Raw genomic sequence first — 12,800 nt, 5'->3', positions numbered from 1 at the left:
TGTTCATTTTATTTTCTAAAAGCATATTTCATTCAATACAAAAATCTTGCTAACAAACTTGCACTTCTTTATACTGTGGACTTTTGATTATTTATGGGTTATTATGGTGTTATGTCACTGGTCCGACCTACTGGAGACCAGATTGAGCTGAATGCGGAACCTGAACTGTAATGGCTTTGACTCCTTGGTCTTACTCATCATAGATAGATGTGTTAATTACCACGGTGAATAAAAATATGTCTGAAGTCGAATGCCAGACAGCAGTCACTGATCTCAACTTCAACTGAGCTACAGCTCTTCTGCGACGGACTGGCAGACCTGTCCAGAGTGTATCCTTCCTCTTGCCCAATGATTGCTGGATAGGCTCCAGCTTCCCTGCGAGCCTTTAATTTGACTGAGCAGTTAAGAAAATGAATGAATGAATGTTCTAGAAAAATAAAGATCATAGTTTCGTATTGTTTTTGTCTTGATACCATTATAAGCATCTTATGTGAATCATATTCTGTGCTGTGAACATTCTGCACTTTGAATATTACATTGTAACTGCATGGATACATAACTTAATTTTCTCATGGGAAAGCTGAACATGACCTTGCTAAGAAGGTAATGCAGTTTTAACACTTTTTCTAAGCAACTGTTCTTCAGTTTGCTCTTAGCTCACATTCAGTTCACATCTTATTGTTTTCTGTATTTGCACTGAAAGTGCACTGAAACTCCTTACAAGATAAATTGACTCTACCAAAATAATATTGCTCTGTCTTTCCTGTTTTAAAAGTTGAGATATTTTTATCTAATAATGGACATATTCTGTTCTCTAAACTTCTAACCCACAAAACATCCACCAGCTGTGGACTCGTCTGAAACTTTGGTTTGACCTGAGAGAATATTTTACAAACAGCATGTTTTTTTTGCACAGGCCTGTAATAGAAGTGATTTTATTGGTGAAAAATATAAGTGTTTATCTACACAAATGAAACTCTTGTGTTTATAATCTGTAATATCTGTTAGATTTACTCCTTGGCATTTCTGCAGTCCTGCAGGAAAACCTGAGGCATTCTATCTGCAATCCACTGGAATCCCAAGAGGTTCAAAATTAAGGTTTAATGGGACATTTTTTTCCTAAAAAGTGAAGAAACTGCAAAAGTATTTGAATAATCAGACTGACATTTAAAGGGTAAAAATCTTCCTTCCCATTCTTTGAAAATTTGGTACTTCTGATCAAGAGTGAAGTTGTTTGAGAAATAAGCATGAAAAAAATACATTTGTACAGTTTTACAGTTTTGACTGATCAGTATTCACTTGGAGGTATTGATTAATGTCAGTATGTAAGTTCCTGTTTACCTTAAAAACCTGGCTACGAGGAGTCTTGTTGCCATTGTAGCCCATGTCGTTTCCATTGTTAGGAAAGGAGGGTCCCAGCCGGAAAACATGGCAGAAAATTCGTACAATTCTCAGAAGACTTTTCATCTGAGCTTCATAACTGCTGGACAGACTGTAAAGAGACAGTCATTGAGTCAGATAGAAGTGCAAAGAACTGTTGATGTGGTTTTACACATTTATATTGTTAGGAAAATACAAAGTAATCTGATCATTTCTCTGATAATAATTATTTAAAGACATCTGTAACCTTGATGACAATAGGAGACAGTGGTCATAACTGGATGTACCTCCATCTGTGAACATTAACTAGTTTAATGGATGTTTAAAAACATGGGTTAAACACATTTTGTGTAAAAAGACATCAGAAAAATAAGGTAAATTATGGTTGACAATTGTCCAGGATTTCTCTAAAATCCTGCAGGATAACTTTTAACTGATCTTGCTTAAATAATCTTAATTTATGATTTTATATTGATTTTTGCTATTTGTTGTCATCTTTTTGTTCATTCTCTCAAAGAAAGCGGATTCTTTTTCTTTCCCTTCTGTTCCCACTCTGCCCTGCCGCTGCTTTGTATATTCATTCTATCTATCTGAGCCTCTCTCTGCATTACTTTCCAAATTTAAAACCATGTATCTGGTCAGCTGGTGAATGCAAATGATAAAATATTTTCTACCAAAGAACAGACAGAGAAGAGCCCGCATTTCCTGACGGAACACATGCGGCTGGATACATGATGGATTCATGAAGCAAGTGAAGGTCATGGGTCTGTCGCTTCTTTCTCTGGAGGACGTGGAAGATGTTTATGTAGCATTTGCGCCAACAACTACGGGGAATGTCAGTCCAATATCAGAAGGCTTGGTTCAGCTTGGAGGAAAATGGTGTGTTTAATGGACCAATGAACTACAGACAGAGAATTCCAGTTAATAGTGGTGATGTATTTTCCTAAGTGAAAACTGCTCATGTACATACATATATACATTCCACAATAACATTTAATTCACTGTGGGGATTTGAATGAGTCCAATGCATGCAAAGACAAGAGGAAAAAAAAAGAAATACATATAACCCGTCAAAGCCGCTTCTTATCCACACATAGCCTATAAAAGGCAAAATCCAAAGTCTCTCAAGGGAAATATGAATGTGTGAACACGACTGCAGTGCCTCCTACCGCTCTGGTAGATGCTCGACTTTAGGCTTGTTCTTCAGGCTCAAAACTCTAGCTCACCATCCAATATATGGAACCTGGCCAGTTCCAATGAACCAATCCGAACCAAACAACACAAAGTCATTCTTTTATGCTGACAGAGGCATCTGAAAACGTTATCTCTCATAACAGATAAAGATCGGAGTCTCAAAAGTAACAGCAACAGCTTGTAACCCGGCACATCATTCACCTACTCAGCCCGACAGAGCGCAGCCATCTTTGAAGAGGCGCAACATATCAACCTTGCGTTAAGTAGACAAAGTCTCGCGATGATTCAGGCGCAGAGCAACCCAAAAAAACAACCAGCAGGAAACACCAGGCTGCATCTACATAACTGGATTTATGATACCTGGGTTTCTGCTGTTTGGTGTGTGTTTTTCTGGTGTATAGTAAAACTCAGATTTGTGATGGATTTTGCCACAGGTTGGTTGCTCCGGAAGTGCGAGGCCCGTGAGGTGGGGAACCACTTGGAGAAGCTGTCAGCTTGGCTAGGTGGAAACTAACCCCTAATTTGGCTGTTTCAAAATCCGGTGAAAGACCACTAAGGATTCAAGACATGGTGAAAACAAATCCCAGCCAGAGCCAAACAAGTGCTGTTTTCTGAATCTGGCTCACTTAACTAGCCTTAGCAGGCTGGTTGTCAAGTCTCCTGGAATGCAATGTTGTCTGATGCTGTCCACCCTCCCCAGGTTCCCATCCTCATGAGCCTGCGGACCTTCCTGACTCAGGTCTTCCAAGGCCACACTATTCCATCAACAGGCAGCAGAGGCTGGAGAAATGAACTGAGATAAAGTTCACAGACTCATTTCTGCACACACAGATGCACGCAGAATCATGCTCAATCACAGACACGCCTCCTAAAGATTCACCACCTTCGTTGGACCCCTCCCTGGTGATTCCACTTCCAGGCAACGGTGGACCGGATGTGCTAATTAGCTGGCACACCCAGTGTGCTGGGAGACCCTGTTTCCCACCCTATCTGATTGTGTTCCCTATATTGTGATTGTCTGAGTATGTGCTTATTCGTATTGAGGGGCAGTACACGCTTCTTTTTTCTTCCTCAGCCCCCCTATTTACCTCATCTTATTCTTTCTAATATGATGAAATAGCATGCTGTGTTTACTTCTATGTGTGTTTGTCTGTTTGTGTCTGACTACTTTGGTCAGGTTGTACTGCAAGTAAATTTCTTTTTACTGGGATGTCAGTTCATTAAAACAATTTCTGTCCTGGGATCAGCAAAGTATTTCAGATTTTAATTTTATGCTTCTTTATAGCATCTGTAATGCTTTTAATGTCTTATGTAAAGCTTTTTGAAGTGTTTGGTACACAAAATGTGCTACACAGATAAATTTACGTTGCCTTGCCTAAAGCAACTTCAGATGTTTTATGGTAATAGTGAACAAAGCCACCCCACACTTTGATTCTATATCTGTGCCTGGGGCTCTAACTCTAGACAGCCCTTCCATTTAACGACATTTTAAAAAAAGATTGAAGGTGCATAGTTATACCTGAGAAGCTTATGTCCATTGGTGGTGGCTACTTCAGCCAGACTGGTCAGGATCCGATGGTAATGGCCATTGCTCTGTTGGGAAACATGCTCCAGAACCTGTTGGAGCTAAAAACAAGTTCTTATCAGGATTGAAACTCATCTCAGGACGTCTCATTGGTGGAGCAGATAGATTTATCACCATGTTCTCCTTAATGTTGTCGCTCTGGGTCATCTGGATCAGGGTCTGAAACAGCCTGCTGTGGTGCTGGATCAGGATCTCACAGGTTTCTCCATACCCTCCCTGAAAAAATGACAGCTGCTACAACAGGAACTGAACAACAACAGAAAGCAGAAAGTAAGATGAACCTATATATCCACCTGCACACAAAGATCCAGCGGAGTGACTCCATTGTTGTCAGCCACATATTTGGCCCCCCGGGAGAGCAGGATCTGAGCCGTGTCCCTCTGACCATGGCTGAGAAACAGAATGGGCTATATCAGCTGTGTATAGCACTGGATGTTTCCATTTTCTTGACTAGTTACCTGCAGGCAAAGTAAAGAGGCGTGGCTCCGGAGACGTTTGGCCGGTTGATGTCTGCTCCGCTGTCCAGGAGACACAACACCGTCTGGAAAGGACATGTTTTCACACCACAGCTCAGCTCTAGAGTCACATTATACTGGGACATTGCAGAAGATTATATCTTCCTGCAGCAGCTTATGGACTGATATCTGAGGGACCGGTAGTGAAAGAGGAGGAGCCATTTGAATCTATCTGGATACAGCAATTCGTTGGATGGGAGGTCTTCCTCCTCACCCCCAGTCAGTCTTAAGTAAGGACAGTGTGATACATAAGGGACAATTCATAACTAGAAAAAAAAAATTGCTCTGTCATTCCGTATGAGTAAGGCTGAATATTGGCTGCATGAGACAAAATCTTTCTAAAGGTTATGTGGTATAAAGTCACACTGGACATATTCTAGATGACTGGACTTCAAAATGGATTGTCTTTATATGCTGATTATATCAGATGGGTCCAACAGGACACTGAAGAAGAGAGTCTTTGTTGAAAGGCCAGCTGGTTGAACAAGCATTAATAGAAATATATTCAGGCATTAAGGTCTGCTGTCACATCTAACCTTTATACTTTATAAAAGTTGCCTGTGCAACATGAAGCAGAAAAGGTAGATGAGAATTAGATGTGTTTAAACCAAGTGCAAACTTCTGGCGGTTAAAAGTGAAGCCCACGCAGAAGTGCCAAAAATTGCAGTTCCCCCTCTAGGGGAACTGCAACCCACTAGGGGTTCCAAAACAGAACAAATCCCCATAAACCCCCGTGTTAAAAAAAAAAAAAAAAGGCCAATTTGACAGCAGAAATAAACATGTTTACACCCTGGTATAAAAAACCATTTTAGGTTTAATAGGTCAGGTTTACTTTTATGACAACTGTGGGGGTCATGATTTTTTTTTTTTTTAACTTCTTCGTTTAGAAGTATTTTCATCTCAAAATTCTGGATAATTAGGGGCATGTCCTTTTGATTAACAGGTACACAATATCCCGCATCAAGGAGGAGGAAGCGGGATCCTTTAACAAAAAAAAAAAGTCGCCAAGGTGGTTTTGAAAGTCACCAGATTTAGCAATAAAGTAGCCAAGTTGGTCAGTGTGCTTTTCCGTATTAACCATGCCCATCTCAAATCACAATCAATCACATACTTCTTGGAGCCCCACAAGAAAACGCTTTTGCCAGCCCTATGTGTCAAAAACTGTCTTCAAACACGCCCGCGCGAACAAAATGGTGGCTTTGTCTGAATGTCCACCATATTCCCTATCCCCCTGTTTACTACAGTGGGCTACACTATATAGCACACTACATAGTGCACTCATTTTGTTGCCGATTTGGACACAAAGCTGACTATTTTTTCCTCATGGCAGATCACATGACTCACAGACTGTCACCATAGCAACCACCACACATTCTTGCAAATCCAGATATATTTTATTTTTTCCTTTTTTTTTTAATTGTTGCACATTTACTCAACAAGCAAAGATATAAAATTAATTATCTATAGTTTTTTCTTAGCCTGCTTTGACGTTTGTGTCACTTGTGCCACTTCAAAGGTCCTGCTTGTGGTCTATATTGACCTGAAGAGTGACCACCGATGCTCACTACTTTTCAAGATGCATTGTTGGTCATTTTGAGTGAACTACTTATTTCTCTGTGAACATTCGGACATCCCCAGAAAATGGCATGAGCACTATATAAGGCACTATGTAGGAAATAGTCTGCAGACTGAGACACAGCTAACGTAACTTTCTTCTCAGGGCCTCAAAAACAAAAAGTTCTTGCTTCTCGTGGAGTATGTCACAAGCTTCATATGTTTGACATCTCCTGCACTGATCAGGATCAACTCTCCCTGGAGGGTCACAAGGGCTTGGTGAAACAAACAAAAAAAAAAAAGAAATCCAGCACTACACACCTTTAGAAAAAGATCTGTAGAAAAAAAATAGGCATGTGTATCCTGGTTGAAAACTGTACTAATTTATTTACAATTGAGTGATTCATTTTTAAATTATTCCATATTTAGCTTTTACTTAGTTATTACATTTAGGATTGTTTTACTTATTTATTCTAATTCTGCTTTTATTATTAATCCATTTTCACAATTGCATGGTTGAAATAAACTGATATAATTTTTTCATGTTGTTCATGACTAAATGTGAAAGAAGAAACCTAAAATGTTTTCATTTAACGTGTGGAAAGTCAGAAAATTCCTACTGGAAGAATATCTGCTTAATTCAATTCTATTCAACTTTATTTATATAGCGTGAAAACACGGCAATGCCATCTCAAGACGCTTTACAGACAGGAAAAAAACATAATGAAAGCCAGTTCATAACAGCCTATATAAGGAAACCAACAGATTGAGTTGGAGGTCCAACTCAATCTCCCATCCTGAGCAAGCACACTGGCGACAGTGGGAAGGAAAAAACTCCCTTTTAACAGGAAGGAAACCTCCGGCAGAACCCGGCTCAGGACAGGCAGCCATCTGTCTCTGCTGTGTGGGGGGAAGAGGACAGAAAGACAACAGACAACGGGGGCTGCTACTCCCAGACAGGTAGACTTGCTGAGACAGGAGACATACATGTTAATGATACAACACTGTTATTGGGGGGTTAGAGAGAGAGATAAGGAGAAAGAGAAAGAAGCTCAGTGTATCAGGAAACGTCCCTCAGCAGTCTAAACCTATAGCAGCATAACTAAGGGATGCTAACCATCCCTAGCTATAGGATTTATCAAAAAGATAAGTCTTCAGCCGAGTCTTAAAGGGACATTGTGTAAGATTTTTTTGTTGTTAACTGACCAAAACCGATTTCTGTATTTATATGTGCGTTATCTTTGGTGTATTATGACCTCTGTTAGAAGCCCGACACATCCACATAAAACTAAATATTTTAGATTTGTTTCTCCATTCAACGGGTAAGCCAGCAGGGCACGCTATGACCGTCTGCAATCATAAAATATACAGCCTCCGGGAAGAGACAAACGTCCCCAACGGCGGAATAAATAATCGCCAATTCTTGTTATAAAGCTCCAGATGCGTTCCACTTATTTAGTTAATCCAAGAACTGCCTTATAAACTTTAGATCAAATTATTATTTTCAATGACCTAAATTAGGCATTTTACTGGGCTGAAAATTATCAGTGAATTGGTCGTTTTAAAACGGCTAAAGCTGCAAGAACCAACGGCTTGCCGTCAACGGGGAAAATCGTGTTAAATTGTTATTAAGATGAGGACCACGGACATGCAGCAGCAGCACGGAAGCCCTGTTTGCCTTTGCCGAGAAAGCGCAAAAGGACACTTAAAAGGCAGCGTGACCAGGAAATACAAAAAACAAGGATCAACATCAGATTGGCTTTCTCCAGGTGGAAGGTGGTGAAGACAGACAGGTTTAAAAGGGATCCCGAAGTTGCCAACTTTCTTCTCGACAAGTAAGTCAAATGTGTTGCCTAAATTGGCCTAAAGAAACGTTTTTCATTGGGTTGTGTTTACCATAGTCATAATATATATTTTCATTTTACAATTAATGTTCAATAAATTATGTAATGTCAGACATGGGTTACCAACACGGCTCAGAGATTTTGAAGGTGAACACACAATTTTTTATGTAAAGGGAACATTTTTAAGAACTCGATCATATGTGAGAATATTATTTATTTAGCAGTGGCTTATCCAATAGCAACGTTTTGCAGTTTCTCTGATTCTCTAACCGTAGATATCCGACATTCCATATCTCTATGAGATAACCTTGTAGCAAGAATTGTACATAGCGCTGTGATACTTTGTAAAAAAGTACTTTTGTAAACATAACTTTATAAAATTTAAAAACAGATACACAAATATAGTGAATTTGAGAATGACAACGGTATCATCAACAGTCATTCAGAAAGTCCTCACACGTGAGGTGATGTGTGGCGATGCATGATCGTGGAAATCCACTGTGGGTCTCTATGTTCCAGCAGACCCGTTTCCTCTCTATCCTCTTCCTCCTCCTACGATGAAAACCACCATCATCATCATCAGCTTTTCTTCAGTATAATTTCAACAACCAAATGCGGCATAATCTGATCATTTATTTGCTACAACAGCAGGGTTTCCTTCTGTGTTTAGAGTCTCTGTAATACATTTGTTGTTGTAGTTGTTTTCTATACTTAAAGAGTAATGGTGATTGTGATTTGTCCAGCTATGAGAGAGGTCTTTGGAGCGGAAAAACATCAACCCCTATCAAGAGAAAACCTCATCAAGTTCCTGGTGCATCTTTATCAAGTATTTCAAGTGGCACTGACAGGTAAGTCATTGCAGTTACAGAATTTTACTGTTGTTTCTGTGAACACAAGTATGAATTAAATTAGTATGTTCACTCATTTTCTGATTTATTATTTTCAGAGATGAAGCTGCGGACATTGAATACCTTGAGCAAAGGTAAACAATAAATTCCAATATTGTGAATTATAAACATAGTAATAAATACTTATTGAATGTTTTATATATATATATATATATATATATATATATATATATATATGTCCTTGTAATATTAAGAAGAAGAAGAAGAAGAAGAAGAAGAAGAAGAAGAAGAAGAAGAAGAAGAAGAAGAAGAAGAAGAAGAAGAAGAAGAAGAAGAAGAAGAAGAAGAAGAAGAAGAAGAAGAAGAAGAAGAAGAAGAAGAAGAAGAAGAAGAAGAAGAAGAAGAAGAAGAAGAAGAAGAAGAAGAAGAAGAAGAAGAAGAAGAAGAAGAAGAAGAAGAAGAAGAAGAAGAAGAAGAAGAAGAAGAAGAAGAAGAAGAAGAAGAAGAAGAAGAAGAAGAAGAAGAAGAAGAAGAAGAAGAAGAAGAAGAAGAAGAAGAATATTATTAATTAAAGCCGCATCCATCGGGTCCTCGCCTCGTGCCGAACCCTCCACCTGAACGTGTCACATAGCTTCCGGATGCATTTAAAGTCAATGGCATGAATCTTAAATTAATTTAATTGCTTTTTACTTTACTTTTGCTTTTTACTTTACTCAGGCACTTTGGCTTGGAGTGTTGCATCATGCCTGCAACTCTCACTCCTAGGAAACGGGAAGCTGTCATCATGACCATTTAGAAAATACTCATAAAAAAGTGGATTGAGAGGAATTTCCAGATGCCACAAGGCACTAGTTGATATAATCCTCAACATGCGCTGGCTGAAGGATGTTCACAAATATCTGCGCTTCAGGTAAAGTGTGGGGACATGAAAAACAAGTACTTTTTATAGTTTAATAAGTTGTGTGGGTGCTTGTGTCTGAAAATGTCCTTTTCTGCTTTTCCATTCATCCAGATCAACAGCACATCTGGAGTCATTTCAGAACCATGTTCTGATGTACGCCAGCAAGCGACAGACATTCACTTCCAGAGTGTACGAGTCCAGATTTCCGCATGCAGCACTGGATTACAATTTTCACCGTGAACGACTAACCTACAGGACAGCCACGGGCCAACAAATGTATCTCAAAATCTCATTCACTCTGTTATTTTCAAATAATGGCATTGTCATACAGTAAGCTTTTAAAATGTTGGGACAGTGACACAATTTGCTAAGCTTAAACTTGTATTCTACTGAAATTGACTTGAAAATTATCTTGAGGAAATAAGACAAACTGTTTTATTTTAATTTCATCTAGATCTTGTTTTTTCTTTCCGAAAATCCACTGCTGTAGTACACAAAGTCAAGCATATGAAAAATGCACCACTGTCCCAACATTTACAGGCCTAATTGTATGAATATACTATTATTTGAAAAAAAAATATTTTGTCATAATGATTAAATGTTACAAGTGACATTCTTTTATTCAGTTTCAGGAAAAAGTACAACAAAAATGCCCAAAGGTACAGCCTGTATGCCCTAAAGTCGGAGAAATCTTATTCTTACATTCGGGAGTTGCAAGCACGGATTGTTAGGGGCAGAGTCGCAAGTGGAGCTGGGATGCTGCGGAAGAGGCCTCTTTGCCCGGATGACCCAAGAACACTTGGTGTTGTGCCCCCGATACCTCTTCCATCAACATCTGAGTTGGTCCAGACACAGGTCAGCAGAGGTCTTGGTATGTTACCCACATCTGCATGACAGTACTTTATTTCATTACCTTTGCCTACCACTGATAGTGTGCACATGCCTCTTCCTGAAAAAATACTGTTTCACAGAAGATGCTGTGTCACTGTGTCTCTTCTGACGCTCTGCCAATAAACTAACCAGGCCAGGCTGTCTTTCCACCAATCTAGTGAAGTCTCTGTAGTCTTCAAGACCCATCTCCTGCAAAAGATTCTGAAGGAAAGGAAATAAAATGGGGTCAGACTAGTAGCCATTTATGTAGGTTTTCTACAGGCTGTACAACACGCAGTAATAATGTTAACATTTGAGGTAATCCAGTGAAAAAAAAAAAATCACATTGACCAATGACCTACCAACAGCTGTAAAAAAAAACAAAACGTCTATATAGGTATACCATATTTCCCTTTATTTACCATAAAACACTTTGATTATGGTTTCACTACATGCATATAAGGTTAGCAGGGAATAGAAATTCATATATTCATGCTGCTGGCCAAATAAATGATAAGCTCACCTCTGTGGCTTCTCTTCACTGCCTTTGGAGATCTTCAATTCTCGCAGCATCTTCAACCGCTGATGCCGGTAGGTGACGTGCTCGTGACTGTCGTCTTCCACCACGCCTGCATCCTACCGATCCTCTGCCTCTCCCTCTCGCTCTTTTCACTCTTCCTCTCCATGCAGTTGTCTGCGCTGAATCACCTGAGCTCTTTTAATGTACGCACATTAAAGTGAAAATAGATAATATAGCCAGAGTAAATAGTACACAATTTGTAAGAATCACTGCCGTTTTAGAGCAACATTATCATTTTGGTAACGGTTTGTTACCGTTGTTAGCTGCTACATGTTTTTTGTTTTTGTTTTTTTTTTAACTTCTTTTATTATTTTTTGGCCAGTATAAACTCACACGAATGATTACGAAGGATGCATTTTACAATATTTATGAAACCACGAACCTCTTGCCCTGAGTGAACACTACATGAACGGTCAGATGACATTCTTTTGTCGGTGTTGCCGAGGCTTTTTGATACACGTTGGCTACCGTCGTTACGATGCCTGTTTTTCAGAAAGTGAGGTGGCAGAACGCGCATGCATTAGAATTGTAGCGACAATTCCAACGTCAGGCGGATGTAAATGTTACACAATGTCCTTTTAAAGGTGGGGAGGGTGTCTGCTTCCCTAACACTAACTGGGAGCTTATTGGGGCGGCTGTAGCTCAGGAGGAAGAGCAGTTGTCCTTCAACTGGTAAGTTGAGGGATTGATTCCAGGCTTCCCCTGAAATGCCGAAGTGTCCTAGGGCAAGACACTGAACCCCAAACTGCCCCCCGATGTGCCTATCGGGGTATGAGTGTGTTGAGTGAGTGTGTGTGAATGTGACAAGTAGTGTAAAGCGCTTTGAGTGGTCTGTATGACTAGAAAAGCGCTATAGAAGTACAAGTCCATTTACCATTTACCATTCCATAAGGGAGGGGCCTGATAACCAAAGGCTCTGGGTCTCGCTCGGCTCTTTGAGACTCTAGGAATCAATACTAGGCCTGCAGTCTGCGAACGAAGTACTCTGCTTTGAATATGAGGAACTATGAGGTCTTTGATATATAGTGGTGCCTGGTTGTGGAGGGCTTTATATGTAAGGAGAAGGATTTTAAATTCTATTCTAGATTCAACAGGCAGCCAATGAAGAGAGGCTAAAACTGGAGAAATATGATCTCTCCTGCTGGTTCTGGTCAGGACTCAGGCTGCAGAATTCTGGATCAGCTGAAGGCTTTTCAGGGCATATTTAGGACAGCCCAGTAATAGAGAGTTACAGTAATCTAGTCTTGAAGTCACAAAAGCATGAAACAGTTTTTCTGCATCACTCCGAGACAGAATGTCCCTAATTTTGGCTATATTACGTAAATGAAAGAAGGCTGTTTTAGTAACCTGCTTAATATGTGGACCAAAGGACAGGTCCGAGTCAAATATTACTCCAAGGTTTTTCACTGCAGCACTGGAAGTTAAAGTAATGCCATCCAGGTTCATTATAAAACTGGAAAATTTAGCTCGAGTTTTTCAGATCCAACGAGAATTACTTCAATCGTGTCTAAGAGGAGAAAATTTCTAGT

General features: G+C 39.7%; 1 protein-coding gene across 1 annotated transcript in view; it reads right to left on the bottom strand.

Annotated features, from left to right (window-relative positions):
- Positions 1-12,800, bottom strand: part of hace1 (HECT domain and ankyrin repeat containing E3 ubiquitin protein ligase 1) — a 66,358-nt gene that overhangs the window by 27,599 nt on the left and 25,959 nt on the right. Inside the window, exons 7-11 of the mRNA XM_079241178.1 lie at positions 4,618-4,700; positions 4,453-4,549; positions 4,274-4,375; positions 4,094-4,200; positions 1,342-1,492 (exon numbers count right to left, since the gene is read on the bottom strand). Coding sequence (XP_079097304.1) covers positions 1,342-1,492; positions 4,094-4,200; positions 4,274-4,375; positions 4,453-4,549; positions 4,618-4,700 — 540 coding nt within the window. The remainder of the gene's footprint in view (positions 1-1,341; positions 1,493-4,093; positions 4,201-4,273; positions 4,376-4,452; positions 4,550-4,617; positions 4,701-12,800) is intronic.

The sequence above is a fragment of the Telmatherina bonti genome (genome assembly GCF_933228915.1).
Source record: "Telmatherina bonti genome assembly, chromosome: 5".
Lineage (NCBI taxonomy): Eukaryota > Metazoa > Chordata > Actinopteri > Atheriniformes > Telmatherinidae > Telmatherina > Telmatherina bonti.
This window is presented reverse-complemented; position numbering and strand designations above follow the sequence as displayed.